Source organism: Mchenga conophoros, linkage group LG14 (assembly GCF_057382185.1).
Source record: "Mchenga conophoros isolate Kocher_MC1m ecotype Shallow Benthic linkage group LG14, M_conophoros_male_GT1.1, whole genome shotgun sequence".
In the NCBI taxonomy this organism is placed as follows: Eukaryota; Metazoa; Chordata; class Actinopteri; order Cichliformes; family Cichlidae; genus Mchenga; species Mchenga conophoros.
Genome location: NC_140539.1, coordinates 15749310 through 15771022, shown reverse-complemented (window position 1 = coordinate 15771022; position 21713 = coordinate 15749310). Strand labels below are relative to the sequence as shown.

At 40.9% G+C, this 21713-nt stretch overlaps 1 protein-coding gene across 4 annotated transcripts; it reads left to right on the top strand.

Annotated features, from left to right (window-relative positions):
* Positions 1-596: 596 nt before the first annotated feature.
* On the top strand, positions 597-21486 carry vmp1 (vacuole membrane protein 1). Of its 4 annotated transcripts, none has more exons than XM_085245498.1 (12): positions 597-711; positions 1263-1370; positions 1625-1757; positions 1971-2061; positions 3341-3451; positions 10810-10977; positions 11159-11290; positions 14828-14908; positions 15044-15160; positions 16516-16577; positions 19276-19375; positions 19829-21486. In XM_085245498.1, the coding sequence occupies exons 2-12, from the start codon at positions 1292-1294 to the stop codon at positions 19970-19972; spliced, it is 1218 nt and encodes a 405-aa protein (XP_085101624.1). In that variant the 5' UTR covers positions 597-711; positions 1263-1291; the 3' UTR covers positions 19973-21486. The 4 variants fall into 4 exon arrangements, with proteins under 4 accessions (XP_085101624.1, XP_085101623.1, XP_085101619.1 ...); XM_085245497.1 differs by having other exon boundaries at positions 682-711; positions 1148-1370; XM_085245493.1 differs by having other exon boundaries at positions 702-826.
* The last annotated feature ends 227 nt before the right edge of the window (positions 21487-21713 follow it).

The following is a 21713-nucleotide window of genomic DNA, read 5'->3' as shown; positions in this document are numbered from 1 at the left end:
AAGACTAAAAGAACACGTGGTTTTTTTTTTGTTCAGTGTGAATGTTGTGTGAAGGCTGGGACAACACCACAGGATGATAAGGAAATCTGGAGCTCTAGAAAGTATAAGGTTTGTCAGTGTTGTCCTTTGATGGCTGAAAATGTTGAGGAAATCCTTCAAGGATGCTTGTGTCACATTTGAACTCTGATGTTCATAACCTCAGGCAGCCAGACTGATTTGTAGATTCTACTGGTGCCAGTGACGTTTAGGTGTACCGCGTGACTCAAGGTACATGCTAACCTATTGACCTTTCAGGCTTTGTCAGTGCTTAAAACTTTCCAAGACCATAGAAGTGTCACATATATGCGATAACATTAATATAGACCTGCAGGTTTATAGTGATAGTATAACAGTTACCACCTCCAACCCCTGTTTCGGCAAATCTGGCAACCTCCCATTGGACTGCTCCTCACAAGGAACGGAAATGGACTTTTACATCTATTTCACAATAAAAGTATTCGCTTATGAAGTGAAGCATGTGATTTCATCGTAAGTTATTATAATACTGTCATTACACCATGAATCGCTCCCACATTTACTCAGTTAATTAATTACAACATAATGTAAACAAAAACTTTTTCTACAGCCTTTTCCCCCCAGTGGTGCACCGTAGTGCTGGTTTTACTTTGACAGTGCCTGCGTTTGTTTCCGGGTAAAGAGGACAGGAACAAGGTACAGATGTCATGTAATTTTAACAAACATTCCCCTGTTTCTCTCCTGTGTAACGTGTGTCTTTTCTCATTACTACAACAGTATAGCGGCAACAAGTTGTTTTAGACGTTTCTCGGTGAGTAAGGGAACTCGTTATTGAGTTTAAACGCCTGATTTTGAGGTACAGACGTCACTAGCTCGGTCGTTAGTATTTTGGCTAGCCGGTTAGCATGTGGAGGGTTATGCACGTATTTAGCACCATGTCTACTTACAGACTGACCTACGGAAAGACGACAGCTCACGTCAGCTGTAGCCTTCGCTCTCGTAAAGCAGTCTGTAATAGTTTCACAGTCGCCTCGTTGCTTTCTGTGCTATATCTCTGTCTTTGAATTTGAATGTCAGCTAACCGGCGTGTGAACGAAAGGTTCGCACTAACTGATAGTTTATTGGTTGACAGCTGCTGATAAGGAGTTCCAGTTTCTACACAATCCCTGCTGTAATCTCTTAGCCGTTCAGAAACGGGGACACGGGAAACTCCAACTCCTACTTGTCGTGCTCCTCTCTCGTCCTAGACTGCCTGACTTGCCAGACGGTGATTGACATGGCAGCTAATGGAGCAAGCTGTGAGCAGCCTCAGAAACGCGCAGGAGCTAAAGACAAACTGAATGGGAAATCCGCAGGTAAACTCTATCAGTTGTATCTGTTGTGTAACCTTTGACACAGAACTGCACCTATCACCTTATGGCATTCACGCTTTATAAACACTCACACTGATTCACTATGGGTTATTTTCACTTTCCATAGGTGCAAACAAGTACATTACAGAGTACATGTATTATGCATTTAGCATTACCAATTCAAGAAGTGGCAATAAGTGTTGTGTCTGTAAGTATTACAGAGTGTCAAAGTGATTTTCTTTCGTTTTATTCTCCAGACTTGTCATTAAGAGAGAGGAGACAGAAGGATAAGGAAGAGCGCCTGTCTCTGGTGCTATGGAGGAGACCTGTTACCACTTTGCATTACTTTCTCCTGGAGACGCTCCTTAAGCTAAAGGAGTGGACGTTTAAGTAAGACATTAAAGGTTTTTCCTGGATTCTTTTCTTAAAATGAAGCTGTCTCCTGGTTGGACATACCCTGTGATTTAAGCTGCTGTATCAAAAAAAAAGTACTTATGCCCCAGAAGGTGGATTTGTGCATTTTATTGAGACCAGAGACACTTAAATTTAAGGGGGGAAAGAATGGAAGGGGATATGATTGTGTTTTCTTGCTTCCCGATTCAGGCTTTGGCAGCGGAGAGGCATAGTTTTCCTGTGTTTGGTGTTATGCTCTCTCTTTTCCATCGCATACTCAACTGAGGGAGAACACCAGCAAGTAAGCCTCGACTTGTTTTGCTTTCTTAGAGACGTTAAGAATCAGCTAATCAGTTATTTTGTCATCGGCAAGTTTAAAGGTTAACGATGAGTCACTTTTTATCCTGCTCGAGACTTTTCCAAGAATAAACTTTGCATTGTGAGATAATGCAGTGTGCACTGTTGTCAGGTAACCCTTGATCATGTAGTCATCTGTCTGAATGTTCTGTTTACAAATTCATCTGTGCAACGGTCTGTCACGGTTCAGTTAAAACACTACAGTCCTTCAGGGCTTCCTAGAACCAACTGAGAATGGCGTAATCATTTACCTAGAACAGCAGGTCAAACATAGGAAATGAGCAGGGGGAAAAAATAACCCAAGAATAAAGCAAATTTAAATATGTCAAAATCACAAATATTAATGTAAAATAAGGTAATGGGATCGAAAAACATATTGTTTTCATTGTAACTGTGCAGCAATAACTGTTAAGACAGAATTTCCCTGTAAACGGAGTGTAATGAATATTGGTCTAATGCTTTTTTAAATAAATAAACCAATGTAGTTATTAAACGCCTAAAAAAGATTAACTTTTTGTATCATTTATTGTAGAGGTGAGCAATGTGACACTTTTTAATTGTGGACAATCTGATTTGGGCACTTCATACAAAATACAAGGTATATGTTTTGCAAGAGCCAAATGAAGATTCTCTTTCTTATGTTTGCCTCATTTATGATTGTGGAGCCTTTCTCTTTGGCACATTTAAGTAAACCTTACCATCTTACTGGGAGTTTATGCATCAGTCGGACATTTATGGCATACGCACAATGTAACCTCAAACCACTCTGCAACTACTCTGAAAATCAGGCCTTAGACAGTAGCCACCCACTCTGTCCATCAGTCATTCCACATCAGCATCAGGAGAAGCGGCGATATGACTGATGGTGACTGACTTTTGTTTTCACTCTTTATAAACTTCACTCGATTATTTTTAAAGCTGACGTATAAATCATCAGTTATGGTCCAAATTTTCAGAATTCAATGGAAGCGAAAACAGGAAGTTGTGATTCAGGCCTTTTACACTTAAGTAACAGTGACTTCCTGTGTGTCCAGACAACACATGCAGACCTTATGTGATAACAGATATTCAGCTAATCCTGAAGGGAAGATTTTCACTCAACTTTTTAGATTTTACCTTGAAAGATCATCATCTGATCTTTTAGACGCTGGTGACTACCCTGCCCTTCCCCTTGTCTGATTTATGTATATAGTTAATTTTCTTCAATTTTTTTTCCTTTGCAGTATGTTCAGTATCTGGAAAAGAAGTTCCTATGGTGTGCCTACTGGGTAGGCCTTGGGATCCTGTCTTCAGTGGGCCTTGGAACTGGTCTGCACACCTTCCTTCTCTACCTGGTAAGATAGCATCAGCCGTATGGAAATGCAGATGCAAAATACCTTTACTGAAGTAAAGGTAGATAACAGAGGCAATAACAATGACATGGTTTATATTTAGACTGAACAGGTTTTATATGCATAGACAACAGACCGTTTTAGGCGTGAAACAGTACTCACTGATATGAAACAAAGCGTGGCTACGCACCATTAAGAACAAAGTGTAGTCATAGTAGGAATTTTGAGAGCAGGGATAGTTGTGAGTAACTTGCAAACTGGCAAAAGCTTAAAAACATATATTGAAAAATATAAATTTAACATTTGCAAAAGGAGCAGGGAATACCTGTAAGCGAGAGTCATTCAGCTTTACCTGTCTGTACAGATCCTACTCCCTGTCGTTATTTTACAGTTCAGAATAAAGCTGCTTCTCCTTTGTCACACTATGGCAGGTAGCGCTACGTGTTTGATTTGAGTTTTACACCAGATGCCCTTCTTCATGCTGGAATTGAACCAGTGACCTAAGTGAATGTGTAAACCACCAAACTGTGGGAAAAGATGTAACCATATTCCAAATTTGAAGAAATGTAATTTAATTCCACTTGTGTTAATCATTTCTGGTCTAGATTGAGTTAGCTGAGTTTTACTGAATATTGGCCTGACTAAAGGCTACAAAATGTAAAGAGAAATTGATTACCGACATTATCTGGTTGGTTATGCTCAGCATGGGTCAGAATATAATTTACCTTAACAGTTAGCGATTTTCTTACAAAAATGCTACATTTGCAGAATTCTGCAAAATCGCTGTCCGTTTGTTCCTGTACTCACCAGAGGATGGCGTCATAGTCCACACCGAGCCATGAGCCCTGTGTTTCTTCTAACGTCACACGTTTGTCACACGTCTGTCGAAGGCTTTGTGTGAGTGAAGTGTAATTTTCCCCTGACAGGCAGTCACAGAGTGACTGTCACACTGAGTCACCATGAACATGCGTCATTGGTCTTTGGTTGTGGCTAAAAGGAGAATTTAGCAAAATGAAAGAGAGGAAGAAATTCTCCACCAAAGTCCGCTTCAGGCTGATGATGTGGCTTCTGTGCTGCAGAACATGTGCCGATGTGGTTCAGCTGAGTCAGCCATTTCCATTATAATGAAATAATGGGAAAAGATGTAACTGTGACCTTCCCCTTTTTCTTCTTCTTCTTTTTTTTTAAAGAAATGGTGTACACTCCCTCCATTAATTCTTTACAGCTGTCTAGTGCTCTGCTTCTTTACATACTGTGTGCAACAATAATGACGTAGCAGCAGTGGCTCGTGCCATATACTCTGTGTGGGGTCGTGTATTGTGCTTTTCTTTTGCAGTGAGAATATTAAACAGCTCTGGTTTTCATAATAACTTGTCCTTATGTACCAAAAGTCAAGTCATGAAACATTGTGTCTAGACCAAAAAAAAGGAATTCAGATTACTCCACCGCAGAGGAGTTTGACTTGTTCCTCAAGAGATTGACTTCTTTTTTCTTTAATCACATTACAGTAGGGATTTGTTTTGTTTGGATAATTGTTCACCCTTATTTCCTTCAACATCTTGCATTCATTTTCATAAACTGTTGGGCACTAAATTATTTACCTGCATGGCACTGGCAGCAGCACAGGACCTCATGTCTGCTTGTGTATATATAGGACACTTTTATAAAGAAGGCATACTTCAGGTTTTATTTCCTTCTTCCTGGTCGCCAGAGATGCTATGTAATACCTGGATATCTGTTGATTACATATGCAGTCACATGTGTCACCTGTGTGACCCACAGTGATCCAAGCAAACTGATATTAGGGTCTGGCACCCAGCAATTTAATTTTCTTGTCTTTAAGTATCGGTCTTTGCTGGTAGCTTTCCATCCTCTCATTTGGAGCTACTCTCCATCCTCCAGAGGTTTCATACCTACAGCCTATCTCTACCAAGAAGTTTGCTGATCCTTCAGCCGAAGAGGTTCTGTAGGCTCTCCTGCTTATTTTATAGTTTATGATTGTGTCTATTTGTGGAGGTATTTGCCTACAGAGAACCTACAGAGAGGGGCTTTCATCCAATTCAACCTCCAAAATCCCAACTGTGTTGCTCAACGTGGATGATGCTTTACATTAGTCGAGTATGATTGACAGCGGCGTTAACTAGAAATGGGAGAAGCATGAACTCCTCATCAATCCATACTCACTCATTAGGGGGCCTTATCCCTTTATGTTTGGGAACTGTTTGCACTTAAGCTCTTCTATAACACTGGCCTTATAGTTTGCCATAGGTTATTAGATTAAGGGCTTTTTCTCCTTAACTTGCTGTCCAGCAGACTCTCTGCTGCTGTTGTCACCACTCCTTCAGAACCACGACTCCAAACAGCTGATGAGAGAAGTCACTTGTCTGATTTGCCTTCTTTTGCAAGCCGACATGACAAAGATGCAGTGTCTTTACAACCAGGTGCACTTTCCCTCTGCAGGCCAAAGCCACGTGCATTTTTTCCATCTGTGGATGGTGGGTTGATATATGCACCTTAACTTGGGAGCAGGTGGTCTTAGTCATAGTTTTTTTTATTTTGACAAAAATAAAATTTAGTTTTAGTTATAATTTAGGCATCTAAATTCTTTATTTTTTGAAGTTTTAGGCAACTAAATATCATAAGATTATCATAGAACAAATCTGAAGTTGATTTGGTTTACTAATTTGTAGGGTGTGAGAAGTTTGTTAACAAAGCATCTTCTTTTCTTTGATATCAAATGTGAAATATGTCCAGATGTCAACGGAAGAGAAAAGAAGATGTTTCATGTTTTGCCGCGTTTTCATATGAAACGGAGGACATGGGAGGGCCCCACCACATCCTGTTATTCGGTGGTAGATCAAATTGTGCCCGCTAACCTTGCTGCACAAGGAGATTTCTTTTGATTGGATAACCTCCAAACTCGACCTGCCTCGCTAAACAAATTAATCAATTGTGATTGCATCTCTTTTCTCCAGAACATTTTCATCTGGTTTTTATTTGTCGATGACAGTGTCGGTATATTTCATCACAGTTTTTTGTCCTCATGCATTTGTTTTTATGTAGTATTGTCTTGTTTTTATCAGGAAAAAACAGTTAAAGAAAAATATCAGTAAACAAAATGAACACTGTCTCGGACAGAACTCTTCTCTCGTCCATATGTCCCAGTTAGGGCTCACGGTAAACTTTGTGTTATTTGATACCATGTCAGCAGATTGTCATCGGTGTCGGATTGTTTTCAAGGAATTGCCCACATTTGTACTGAGGCAAATGCCCTCATTTTGTTTCCTCCAGAGGGTGGATTACATTCTCAGCCTTTTTCTTGTTTTCAAAGAAGTTCAAGGCTCAAATTCAGTGTTTTCCTTTGGTTGCTGGGGAAACTTACAGCGGCAGCTGCAGTCATCCCACTACACCTCATTTCATCAACACCTTGGACTTCGATTCCAAAGAGGTACCAAAGCAGGTCAGTGGCAGTCTGGGCTTTCCACTGTTGTAGTATTCTTTTGGGATCACCTTCCCTCCAGGCCAAGAGGTGATGTTTACAGATGCCTTCCTCTTAGTTAGCAAAGGCAGTATGGAAGCACAGGACAGTGTGTAGGATCGGAGGCTGCTTCACATCGGTGTGCTGGAGCTATGGGTTGTATACTTGGCCCTCAGGCATTTCCGTGCTCAGTCCAATAACACGTTGACCATGTATTGTATCAACTATCTAAGCACCAGATCCAGCCTGTCCTGCATAGAAGCTCAAGGACTCCTGATATGAGCCTCACCTCGTGAGTTTTTCTTGAAAAGATGAGACTTTTGGAGACAACTTTGCCAAAACCTCTGCCGTTTCTTTGCTCCCGGTTTTGACTGATTCAACACGTTTACCAGTGCTGCTGTGGAGGTTTTACCTGAATGGTGACGCCTGTTGTTTAGGAGAATACTGCACTGATGCCATCAGCACTAGTATAAATGGGGACTTCCCTGTTTATGTCTGATAAGACTAAAGCGGCAAGCATAATGGGGCATAATGTAAAACGTCTCTTCTACCCATGACATTTTACATTACCTTGAAAGGTGTTCCACTGACTGACATCTGTACCACAGCTGCTTGGACTTCCTGTTGTACCTTCACCCACTTCTGTAAAGTTAATGTTGCCATTCACATTGTGGGTACAACAGTTTCTTCTGGTCCTTCACTCCGCAACTGCACTGTGGTGAATGCAAATTCATCATGACCTTGTTTTATTGAAGTCATACCAATGAAGTTGATAAGTAATCGAATACCATCTCTTGCGGTCAGGAATAATGGAAGCAAAACAAGAGCTGGGAATCTAAGATTCTGTGAATTCTCTATCACCACCAGAGCACACCGGTGATTAATGAAATTTGCTGCGTACCAGATCCCTTTATTGGGTTACACGTGTAATTTTTATTTCTGTACCTGTTCATAATATACTAAACACATCATCAGACTGGGTATTGGTCTTTTTCTCTGCATAGGTATGAAACTGCTGCATATGGATTGTTTATGAACTCTGTTCTAGTACTCTGTTCTGCAGAGCATGACACAGTGTATTGTGAAAGCATGATACAAATATGCAAGATAAAGTTAATTGCAACAGAATTGCCCCATAGCTGTGGGGCAATCCTAATGAGTAACCCATCAAACGCTGGTATGAATCTCCTGCAATCTGTCAGCAGTGTCTCACGTTCCAGCCCAGGCATCTATTTAGCTTATTTCACTTCATATATTGAATCATTCTCTCTTATTGGAGCTTTCGTCCTCTGCCATCTTTGTAATATCTTATATCAAGTCTGTTTGTTCAGGTTGTTTGGTTGGAAAGGATTCTTGTCCATTGACACATGGAATTATTGTTGACTGTCACGCTCCCCTTGTTGCTTTCATTGTTTGTCCTGATTGGCTTCATTGAGAGTGCCTAATTCTCCAAATTCCTCTGATATTTTGTAATTTTTCACAGAAATGGTGAAGCATTCTTTACATTGTTGTCACTTGACGTGAGCCCACTGCTCATATGGAGATTATTTCCTGTCTCTTAGTTTGCTAAAGTTTAGCTCATGCTCTGAGTGCTTGTACCTTTTGAATCTGTCCACTCTGTTCAGTTTGATTTGTCTGGCATCATGGCATGAAACCGTTTCACTCCAGTGAGCGCTGCAGTAGACTTAAAATTGGCCAGTCAGCAAGCACCGAGTGTGGGACTGACACAGTTGTAAAGCTCTTAAGAAGTGTGGGTGATCGAGGGAATACCCCTGCACCACAAAATAGGTTTAAGTAGCTGCGATGTTAGACCCGAGATGGAAACGGAGTGTGCCGTGTTGATAGATCTGACTAATTTCAGTCATTCACATTGCAGTAACTTCTGTCACACGTCTCTGTTCAACGTTAATACCAACCATAGACGGAAAATGTGTAATATTGTTTTTGAAGAAAAACCACATTTCCCACCAGAAGAATTACACGGAATTTACTTCAAGCCTGAAGCATTAACACATGGCCACATAGAGAGCATGAGGTCACTGATCCACCGGGTGAGGGGAGTAACTCACCAGTATGAGCTTACTCTTCATCATGATGTTTTTGGATGTGTTGCCAAGCAAACACTGGGTTCTAGTCTTTATGTTGTGCTTAAATGACTCATCCTCATGATGCCTGTACTTATACATGTCTGAATTGAGAATTTAAATTTTAGGAGACCAATAATTTAAATGAAAAAGGTTTTCATTTACGTCGATGCACTGCTTTGTCAGTTCACCCCTTTGGCAATCTTCTCAGGAATTTTTCATGATTAACTGAGATTGTTTCCCAATTTTTGGGTGAATTCATTCCACTTTCAACCAGAATCTCACATAATTGAACCCAAACACAGGGATATTTGAATGTTTGGCTTTCCCCTTAAGTTATTGTGGTTGCTCATCATCCCTCAGGATTAAACATGACCACACCCGCTACCATCAGGTCAACATTTCACTGTAGGACTTTTTGCTTTTTAATGAAATTTGTTGAACTCGTTTACTAGGCCAGAGTTAAAAGTAACCTATGGCCCTTCCTGCTGCATCATATTCCTAACCACCTTTTACACACTGAATACCACTAGTGGTTTAAACAGAAAATAATGTCATGTATGTTTGTTCCATGCACAGAGGGTCTCTGTGCATGGAACAGAGACCTTCATCACTGCAGACCAGTGATGAAGGTCTCTGTTCCATGCACAGAAGGTCTCTGTGCATGGAACAGAGACCTTCATCACTGCAGACCAGTGATGAAGCAAAGAACTGTTTGATAGATCCTGAATGACTTCTGTTGATGCGAATGAACAAAGAGAGCAGTGCCGGTGCTGCTACAGCGCCTATCAAACAAGCGTGTCTGAATGTTAAGAGCTTAGGTGTGTTTTCCTCCTTGGTAACAGTGTCTTGTTGTCTCACAAAGGGCTAATGTTAAATGAAGTCCTGCTTGGATGAAAAGGGAGTGTCTTGTGTAAACTAAAGAAGCCTCCTGTGTGCTCATACTCTGAGTGGGTGGAGAGTTACCATGATGAAGCATTTGCAGTCAGCACAGACTAATTGTGCGCTGTCCATCTACTGTCACTGTTGCCTGTTTCACCTCAAAGAAGCATAATGAAGTAGCTATGTTGTGGTTGCAGGTTGCCCAACTGTTACTGAGGCCAGGTGGCTCAACCTAACCGCCTCGACAGTGATAAGTGATGACATAGCTACCTGCCAGAGTGGCGGCATGACTCAGCTGCTGGTGCTTTGTGTTTGTTGCTTACAATGTAGCACTCGCAAGCTGTGTTTAACAATACAACAGCAGCTTAAATTACTGCAAACATTACTGCAAACTGCAGGCCACAAAAAGATCACAATCAACACCTTTTGGAAGGACTTTGAACAACAACGACAACTTTAGTTGAAGAGAGATATATTGCACGACTGCAATATGAAATATCTGCTCCTGTTTGAAAGGCTGAAGTTGACACAGACTAATAATTAAAATATAAAGAAAATCAATCTTTAGCCCTTAACTTTGCTGTTCGAGAGTCTTTTGAGTAGCCTTTTGCTCACACTATGACCTTACGTTCATGTTCTTTTGAGCATTTTTCATCATAAAGACAGTTGATGACCTCCCCTGTCCTTTTTAATGAGTTATGAGTCAGTGAAGATCTCTATCATGGATTTTTCCAAGGGTTGCCACATGGACAGAGACCACCCTCACTAACGTCTGATACACACTCAGTCATTTTGTTCTGTAAGCATGGCTGCAATATGACAGAAACCACTCAGTTCAGAAAGGAGCTTCAAGGGTTTCAAAGATGTAAAGGGTTGATGTAACTTGGCTTATTTTCCATCTGTCTCGCTCCTCTCAGGGCCCTCATATAGCTTCAGTAACCCTGGCAGCATACGAGTGTGGGTCCACAGACTTCCCAGAGCCTCCCTACCCAGACCAGATTGTTTGTCCCGAAGATGGAGGAGTGGAGGACACAATCTCCCTCTTCTCAATCATGTCAAAGGTCCGACTGGAGGCCTGTATGTGGGTGAGTGTTAGCTTGAATAAAGATACACTAGAGTTATCCACCCTGACGCACACCAAAGATGCTTTTTCAGGGCTGTGTTGGTCTCGTTTGTGCATAAATCCAAAGTATATCTAATCTTTCACCAAGTAGTTTGATGCATAACTGAGTTATCGCAAACATAAAATGTTCTGTTTATGTTTAGGGTGCCGGCACCGCCATCGGAGAGCTGCCTCCTTATTTCATGGCCAGAGCGGCTCGTCAGTCGGGAGCTGATCCAGACGATGAGGACTACGAGGAATTTGAGGAGATGTTGGAGCAGGCCGAGGGTGCTCAGGTCAGAAGCACTTGTTTTCGTAAAGTGTTAGGTCCTAGGATGTGCACTGGTGTGAACATCAAGAATATTTAAAGATTAAAGAAGGATTATGCTCAGATATGCATTTCGATAAATGTGATTTCGAGAAACCTAAAAAGGCGACATTTAAGTTATATCACTTATTATTTAATTGAGTATGGCTTCCATTTTTGTTTTTGTTTTTTTAATGCTTCTTTCCCGCTCACAAAAATTAGCCAGCGCTCCCTTATCACCCCTATTCTTGCTTCATTTCACGGGCTTCCAGTAAAATTCAGAATCCATTTAAAAATTGACAGGTCAAGCCCTACATGGCCGGGCTCTGGCATCTGAGACCTTACAACAGCAGCTGGCCTCTCAGATCATCTGATCGGGCTCGCTTAGCTGTTCCATGTTCCTTTTTTTAAAACCAGAGGCGATCACGCTTTTAAGGTTGCAGCTCTTAAGGCCGGCTAAATCTGCGGTTTGTTTTAAATGACTGCCGTTTTGTAGGTTAGCTTTTTCTTAATCTTTCTCCCATTATTTTTGGCTTTTGTTCACTTCTAATGTGTTTATGGAAGTGTGCATGTTGGCATGAAGGTCTGCGTGCTGGAACATGTATTCTTATTTTTAATGTGCGGTTTTATTCAAACTGTGAAGCACTTTGTAACAGTGTGTTTTAAAAAGCACTGTACAAATAAAGTTATAATTCTTTCCAAATAAGTTATATTTGGTTTGAACAGGGGCCCAAAGTCATCCAGCCTGCCTTGTACTGCAAGAGCAAAGCAGTTACACTCAATATTGGACTATCTATCTATACATCTGTTCGGATTTATTTTAATGTAGCTGCTTACACGGTGCCCACAGACTCAATACGATATGATCTTATTTAATATGGTTTAATTTCATAATGTGCAACTGACCACAAAGCCACTGTCCAGTGATTGGTCTCAAAGTGGCACGTGACTTCAGTGAAGCCCCGCCCTTCTTGCACTTCCAGTAAATCTGTGTGTTCGTGGGTGAGTCACCCTGAGCACAGCTCCCTCTTTAATCATCCCTCGGGCTTTGCTCTCTCGCTGCCTCCCTCCGTCTCTCTTTTCACCGGCCTCTAATTTGAATGACAGGCAGCGCTGTCAGGAACTGAGTTCACATGACTGGAGACTGCTGAGATCAGAGGCTGAGTAAGCAGAACAGAAATTAGAGAAATGGTGTCCATTGTCTCCATCACCTAGTCCCACTTCAGTGGCTCTCAGCTGACAAGGTCATCTTCACAGGGTGTTGTTTTGTTCAGGACATATACACTTAGGTGTGTGTCAGGGGCATTCTGAGAAGCACTGCAAAGACCCATTAACATAAAACAGTAATTGGAATGGATACCAAAGAAGAAGAAAAAAGACTGAGTGTGACAAAAATGGAAACGCATGTCCCTAAATGTGGTAAAACCTGCCTTTGTGTGCAGTGTTGTAGTATTGCAGTGAGCAAATTGAATCTGAGCAGACATGTTCGAGCTGCATCCAGGCAAGTGGTGAAAGGTTGGTTGAAGATGAGAAGAATTTGCTTGTTTACAGATCTGTGCATACCGCAGGAGGCAGTGCTTTAGAGTTGCTCATCCAATATCAGGAGACGAACCATATATGATGAATTGATTTACATAAAAATGACCAAAACCCTGAGGAAGACTTGGAGTCAATACACGTTATGCCTGAATTAGCAGGAAATCTACATCGTTATTTATTTATATAAGGCTTGTGTTCACCCTACTGATGAGCACCTGTTTAAGCCTTTAGAGAAACATGGTGCTTCCTTTTTTCTGATGTTCTGAACACAAAAGTTTTTACCAAAAGTCTTATTATATCACCAGTACCGTATTTTTGACCATAAGGTGCACCGGATTATAAGGCGCATTAAACTTTACTCAACTCATTCTTCTTGCTTCCTCCACTTCTGTACCATTAATTCATTAATGTTGAATTCTCACGCAGCTGCTCTATTCCCATGTTGCTGCAGTATATTAATGACTAACCTTGTATTGTGGATGGATTATCTCAGTTGTTCTCCTGACTGAAGTTTGGTCCGTTTACAGCATCCTGCCATGCGATTGCATTTGTCCCTAACCATCGGGAACCCTCACGTTAACTTTTATCGAGTGGGAAAAAGTTGGCGTTCATCCTCCAGCTTTACTGTGTTTATATTATGCTAACATAGCTGTGTCGCTAGCGATCACGTAGCACATCATTATATACTAACTAGTCCAATTTCAGTAACCCTACAAAAGTCACTGCTGTTAGGTTTCTGTCTTCATTTATGTTGGAAGTGATAGCAGAGCTGTACGTTTTAATTTTTTCAGAAATCTCTCAGTCAGAACATGCTATATCATGTTTAGGTGGAAACTAGCGAGCTAACTTCCTGCTAACTTCTAACTCAATTAAATTTAATAAATCCTGTTTTCATGGATGCCTGCATGTTAAACTTAATTGTTACACCTGGTAAAGCAGCAACACTGATCATTTTATTAAAGATGAAAGAATTTAGACAGTTTTTAACTCTCAGTGATGTCGTAGTGACTTTGGGACCTGAAGCGGATGGAGTTTTGGACCCAGATTACTCCGTGAGGCTCCTGACTACGGTAGCCCTAATGCTCCAACAATCCATCAAGCAGTGCGGCTTCATAGCTTACCAAAATCATACTAAAACATTTTATGACAGATTTTTGAGCGCCGTGTACCAAGTAAAACCGGTTTGAGGTCAGTAAGCACAACCAGAATTCATACATAATGCATGCACTGTCGATTTTTTTCAGAAAAGTTACGAGTTTAAGTGTGAAAAATACGGTAATTGTTTCGGTGGGTGCATTATAAGCCTTATAAAGGGTAACAGCATTGAAGACTCAGGATGCAGTTTTTATGAACGGTTGCACTGAAACGAACATGAAAAAAGGACTTAGTTTTTATCAACCTCGGTACTTTGGTGCTTTCTTAGTTATAGAAGATTAAAAACTAAACTTAAATTTGACTTTTTGTTGAAAATAAACACACATGGTGCCAGTTTTTTTTTTTTTGGTTTTTTTTTTTACACTGGCTTCCTGTGCCTTTGATGTTTTTCCTCTATCTCAGATCTTCACAATATAGCCACAGATGTTTCAGCCTCTCAGAAAAAAACCAAAAGGTCCTCTGCACTTTTGTACCAAATTCACCAAACCTCAGAGAAAGTCTTAAATTGCTCTAAAATAGCAGGTATCAGTACTCTATTGCTCCTTGTAATAACACTGGAGACAGCGGCACTGTTAAAACATTTGGTTTGGTTTAAAAAAAAAAAAAAAAAGTACACACATTTGCAAAAAGTACAGAGTGGTTATTTTAAGAAAACAAGAGTGGTTGTGTGTTCAGAGATGTGAATGTGTACATGTGAAATCTTTGATGCAGGGAAGTGTAACAAGAATTAAAAACCCGGCAGCTTAAAATAACAATCCCTGCCTGGCAGCCATTGATGCATTTACAATCACTTTATTCACTTGTTGTTGTTGTTGTTGTTGTTGTTTTGCAGGATTTTGTTACAAGAGCAAAACTGGGAGTGCAGCACATGGTGCAGAAAGTGGGATTCTTTGGCATCTTGGCTTGTGCCTCAGTGAGTAGGAAGTTTTCAGGCCTTTTTAAAATTATTTTATTATCTTTTTTTAACTTTTAAACTGAGTTTGTTACGAACAAATTAATGTTCGTGCCCAGACGACGAATCACTACGATCTAATGTGCCCATTTTCAGATTCCTAATCCTCTCTTCGACCTGGCTGGAATAACCTGCGGCCATTTCCTGGTTCCTTTCTGGACCTTCTTTGGAGCAACTCTGATTGGGAAAGCCATCATCAAGATGCACATACAGGTCAGCAGCACAGTGGAAGCATTGATCAGATGTGGTTTAAACCTTGCAGAGACGGTTTACCTCAAACAACAGCATGTTTTTTCCTTTTTTTAACATAAGCCCCACAGGCCCACGTACTTGCAGCATCTTGCCTTCAAATATGATTCATCTTTTGTTTCATGTCGTCGCGCTTCTCTGTCCGCAGTGTAATAATGCATCTCAGAAATCCTCTCATAGGAAAAAAACGGTTATCCACTGCTGAGTGATACCCTTTGAACAATCCCCACAAGCCTAAAACGTGTGGGAAAGATCAAGCCTCAGTGTTTAAATCATGAGGTGGCGACTATGAGAAAGTCCTAATTGGACACTTCTGGTTAACTGTTTCTGATGGCGCTCTTTTTTTTTTTTTTTTTTCCTTCGGGGATTCCTTATTCTGGTTTGAGCTTTCAGATGCATGCCACGCCACATAAACTTACTCCAGATGAAAGGAGGGAAGCTTTTAAGAAGCATTTAACAAGAGTTTGGATTTTTAAAAATGCACTAGATCCAAAAAAAAACAAAAAACACAACTTAATTACGGAGGGTATTGTTGAGTCTACCATACTAGTGACTAATGTAAGCTCAGACTGCAAGGGGCTGTCTGCGTCTGAGGCACACTGTTGAGTGTTTCAACAAACTAAAGCCTAATCTCTTGGTGGTACCAGCCAATGATCTCACTATGAGACCTTTCAGACAAAGAGGACTTGAGGCAGTGGGGGTAATGAAGGATGTAGAGTGGATGTGAGGGAAGAGAAGGAAATTGAGCAGACTGTAAGAGGCTACAGGGGGGAGAGTCTTTTGTCTTTTCTTTTTTTTCCTCCCCCCAATTCTGTACCTTGAACCTCATGGACGTTGGATGCCATACCCTGTCTGATTTTGTCCAGGGGGCCATGTGTCATGCCGTTTTAGAGCTGATCAGTTTCAGGACCAGGGGGAGAAGGGAAAAAAAGTGAGTTTTTTGTTGTTTTTTTAGAACCCCCACCCCTCCACTTGGGTGCTTTGAAAACCACACAAAACCCCTCACACAGACCAAAATTTAGGTTACCGCCAGGTTTGAGTTTCATAATTAGGGTGTCTGTGAACAATGTCAGATGTGGCCTCAATTTCTCAGAGTTGTGTCATTAAAATTAAGAATCTAAACGCATCTTTCTGCCAAGAGTTTTTTTTTTTTTTTTATAAAAAAAGGTGTTAAGGAACAAATGTTTTTTGAAAATGCTACACATTTTAGGAGACTTTATGAATAAAGTTGAGAATTTTAAAAAAATTCTGTTTTATCAGCTGTCCTGAATTTCAAAGCAAAGTCATCAATGTTTTTATTTCTGTTTTTTGTTCCTCAGAAACTTTTCGTTATCATCACCTTTAGCAAGCACATAGTGGAGCAAATGGTGTCACTCATCGGGTAAGTTTTTTTCAATTGTTTTTTTTTTTGTCCTGTACTGATGTGCGTGTGTGTGAGAAAGCCTGCTTTAATTAGAAACTTGGTGGAGTCATTGTCTTTCGTTGGTTTTGTGGTTGGCAGCACATTTGTAAACTTTTTCAGATGCGTTATGAACACTGATTGGGGATCCTGTATGAATAAATGCTCTCACTGCGGGGGCGTATCGTATGTGCACGCATTTTCCTTCTTTTCTTTTTGATTCACCCCCACCACCACACACACACACACCAAGGTATTTCTTCCCCCCCACACGTGCAATCCATCTCTGCTAGAGCATTGGTGGTCAGGCGTGTGAGGTCCCATCCAAACATGCTCATCTGACTCACTGAGTTGAGCTGTGACTGAGAGAAGAGGCGGTTAGAGGTTGTAGAAGAAGCTTTTTTGAAAGTAATAAGACTTTAATAAATGTATGTATGTAGGTAGGTAGGTCATGGCTCTGGATTCATCTGTTTCAGTTTTCTTTGAAGATGCTGAGTTTTAAATTTAATTTCGTTTTGTCTTTTAATAATGTGGAGGGAATTTGTCAGGCACGGGATGTCAGAAGAGACAAACTCAGCACTTTTTTTTTTTTTAAGGAAATTGACTCGCAGTCATGTAAACGTCTCAAATCTTAAACAAATTCAAAGAAATAAAGAAAAAAAATCCCCCTAATAGTCTGTCTGTGGTGTAGTGGTTAACACTTGCAAATAAAATGCATCCGGTTTGAGATAAGGAGGAAACAGGAATTCAGTCTCATGGGTCACATTCAAAGTGCTGGTCCCTAAAAATGAGGAGAGCTCAGTCAGGAAACGGCATCAAGCATAAAACCTGCACTAAATCAACATGTGGATCCAACTGTGTCGATCCCCTCGGGAAATAGGGGAGCTGCTGAAAGTACCTATGAAAGCCCCCAATGCTTGTTCTATTGAAGTACATTTATATACGTGTGTGTACATATGTATTATAGGGCTGCTATGATTAGTCAACTAGTCACGATTATGTCGACTATCAAAATCATCGACAACTAATTAACAATTTTTGTTTGAAGCTTTGTAAGATCCTGAAAGATGCAGGAATAAGTTGTAGGATTTAAGAATGTAATAACGGACTGAAATGGAGGATGGTAGCAATGCATCTACAAGGATGCCAGCTGCTGTTAAACGCCGAAGAAGAAGAAGAAGAAGCAGTCTCCGGTATCGTAGCTGTGTCCAGATTCAGGGGCCGCATCCTTCGGAGGCCGCATTTGTAGGTCGATTATGTCACAGCGATGCGATGAAGGCTGTCCAAATTACAAGACTCCGACAAATGCAGCCAACAAATACGTCCTCCTTTTCCCCAGATTTGAAAGATGGGTCGGGTGTATGCTTCGTGGCCAAGACCCATTCAATTAAAAAAAAAAAAAGACAAAAACTGAGACATACTTTTCTTATATTACGATATCTCAGCGATTAAATGTGTGATTTAACTTTTTCACACTGACAGAGAAGATTTCCCGCTGCTCCAGCCCACCTAAGGTCAAAGTTGGCTGCAGGCGGCCCACACCTTTAGCTAGTTTTAAAATCGGTATCCTCCTTCATAGGAACTTCTTTTTGACTTTACCAAAAACACTATCTGATTTAAAATGAAATTCAAGGTTCTTTCCCACGTTGCTGCTGCTGTACAGATGACTCTCAGTGACTCGCTATGATGTGTGCAGATAGTTTTTCCTTGCTGATACAGGATGTTTCTTTTCCAGTTTGTGTGAATTCATGTGTGCTTACATGTAAAGTCAAAGTGATAACAAGAATGAATCACACAAAACTAGTTAGGTTTAAGTGACATCAGCAATTACCCAGTCCCCGTGTGTGTGTGTGTGTGTGTGTGTGTGTGTGTGTGTGTTATCGCTCATGTTTTTGCTTAGTCTAGTCAGGTCTAGACAACATGTTTATGTCCTGTCCAGGGCCAGAATTGAATTCATGCGGTGGGAAGGCTGTGAGTACAGCCTGTAGTATATTTTTCTTTTCATGGTAATGATAAGTTTGAGGTCATGTAGCGATTCTTCTTCAAACTGTACTGCTGCTGACCCAGTGGTAAAACTACAGTACCAGTACCTGTCTATGACATGAATTGTTAAAATTGTATTAATAATGACTACCACCACCACCCCCCCAGTGAGCTAATTCACTACCTAATAAGGGCATTAGCACGCCCTCATTAGATGTCTTTCCATCCAGAAGGCAGCAATGTTGGTAAAGGTGATGACATCATGTCGACTCACTTCCTCAGTGAAGGGGCTGACACAGACTCCTATAGAGAGCTAAAGGGTATAAAAGGAGGGTTGAGGAGTTTCTGCTTCATTCCTCTCTGCTGCCTGCTCCTGCTCACAGTAACAATTAGAGGAGGTGGCAGCTCCAAGATAGGGCCCACATGTAGGATGGGGCCTTCAGCAGTTGTTGCCTGGCCTGAATGCTGTTTGACTGGATCAGCGAGGACCTTCTTCTTTCTTTTTCTTTTTTCTCTAAAGTATTGTTCAGGGAAAGGGAAGACTTGAATAGCTTAGTGTGCAGGATCTGAAGTTTTGGTTTCCATGTCTAAGAAGGCTGCTTAAAGGGTAAGTAACTAAATGTTTCACCTCCTCCTCTCTCTCTCTCTCTTCTTTGTTCTTTTTATCTGTTGCTGCTTTGTGGGTATGCCATGTCAGGTCGGTGCCCAAACTAGGGCCATCTCTCCAGAAGCCCTTCAGGCAGTACCTGGAAGCACAAAGGAACAAGCTGCACCATGCTGGAGGAAGTGCACCAGCGGTAAGAAGATTTAGACTTTACCATGCATTATTTTTGGTCTATTAGCTTTATATGTATATTTATTAAAGGGCAGCCACTAAGTGAATGAGATTTTTTTTTATGGTTTTTTTTTTTTTTTTTGGCAAGGTTTAATATAATCTGTAAAATTAAAAGCTGTAGTATCTACCTAACTACCTTTAAATCAATGCACCAAAGACTCGGAAGCAGTGTTGATGCAAATTCAGATATTGAGATATAGATATATATAGATCTCAATAAGTGTAATTAATTAATAACTGTATAAAATGTGTCAGTGCCCTCTGGTGGACAAACTGTGCATAGCAGTCTCTTAATTATTAGCATATCCTTCAGTTGTAAATGGCTGGTTTTATCAGTCTAGCTGATATTCACTGTTTGCTTGTACGAGGGTAAAAAATAAATAAAGCATATCCACCCTAATTTGGGGTTTTTCAGGATGAGAACTGGCTGTCGTGGGTGTTTGAGAAGGTGGTGCTGGTCATGGTCTGCTACTTTGTCATTTCCATCGTGAACTCCATGGCTCAGAGCTACGCCAAGAGGCTGCAGCAGCTGAGGCACTCGGAGGAGAAAACCAAGTGATGGCGAAATAAAGCGGTACAAACATCCAAGTGACTGTGTTTGTGCTGCCGCTGAGAGCTCCACTTTCGGCCACAGCCACTCACAACTTAACCTCACCCTCATCCATTCTCAAAGAGGCTGAACGATCAAGAAACCAGGCATAATTTGTCGGTGTGTGCGTACGCGCGCTTTTTTCTTTCTTTTTTTTTTTTGAGGATGTATGTGCCGTTTACTGTCTCCTCGTTCAGGTTTTTGTAGTTCTTCTTCATCTCACTCTTTAGGTGTGTCTGGCGCGATTGGTTCTACTGCTGATCTTAACAAGTTACTTTAAATTAACCCATTCATTGACCTCAGAAGTAAAGCAGCGCTTTGGTGGTTGCTGCTGTGTAAGGGCAGTGCCCATCAGATGCTATGCCTTATGCAAGACGGGAAGGCGTGACCTCCCTTGAATATAGCTCTTGACTTATAGACTTGATTTTTATTTAATTTTGTAACCTTTGTGTATGGATGGATCTTGATTTGTCTGTACAGTGTGCTGCCAAGATAACTGCTGTGGATGGTGTTTCTTTTCAGGGTTTCATTGACTTCATGGTTTTTGTCCTGTAAGACCAATTTTGTCTTTTGTTTCTGGAATTGTCCATTTAAAAATGGCAGGAGGAGGAGGGAGAAAAAAGCAATATCAACGTCAGATGATGTGGTATTGATGTTTTGCACATTGTGTAAATATCTTACTATCTTTTTGACGGTATGTTCAGATGTATTTCTATTCTATGGTCTGTGTGAACATGAGTCAATTTGAACCAAAACCCACAAGAAAAGGCGATATCATTTGTAAAGTGACGATGTACCCTCAGCTAACTAGTACCATTTCTATTCTGTACATTTGACTTGAACCTGGGATCAGATCATGCATAAAACATGGAAATCGTGGCACTTCTTCTCCAGACTGAGTCTCTCATTTGTTTGGATTCTCCTGAAATGTTCATCCATGGAGGCTCCCCCCGTGTAATACTGTTAGGTTTAAGACCCAACACAAAAGATTTGATTTGTAATTGTCTCTTTGAAACGATCATCTTTAAGGTAAGTGTCACGTCAGCCCTAACACACTTATTTTGACTGCTTTTAGTACCAGACGCATGACATCCTTCATGGTAGGACCAGAATTTGGTTTTTGATGATTATTTCTCAGCTTGCCTGCCTTCCCGACTCTTAAACATACTCTGTAGATCCTGGCCGACTTCCGCTCATGGTTGAGACTCTCCAACCATGTGGTTTGGCATTCCTTCACACCACTCTTCCACACCATCAGCTAGCTTATCAGACTGGTGTTGGCTGTTGGATGTGCTTGGCAACAGCGGTCTGTAAGCTGGCTGAAGTTGTTGGTCTTCAGCATTTCTGGGTTCGTCTCGAGCACTGCAGCTACACGTTAGTGGGTCTGCGTGCGGACAACGCTGTTATCTAAAGAGACTCTTTGCTTTTATGTCACTCCACTTCTACTGTGTAAAACTCATAAACAATAAAGAGATGAAAAGTGATTCTTTTGCTACTTTTCTTTGTGCGGTGCTGCCTTTCAAAATGATCACCGATTGCATTTCAACTGTAAACGTTTAAGCTGATCTCAGCTTGGGACATTTTACTGCTTAATGCATATTTAAGCTGCTGTAGCCAATACAGTTTATTAACATAGAAAAACTTAACATGATGCATTCTTAAAAAGGGAAGAAGAAATATACACACTCGCTTATGTTTTCAGTAGCTATGG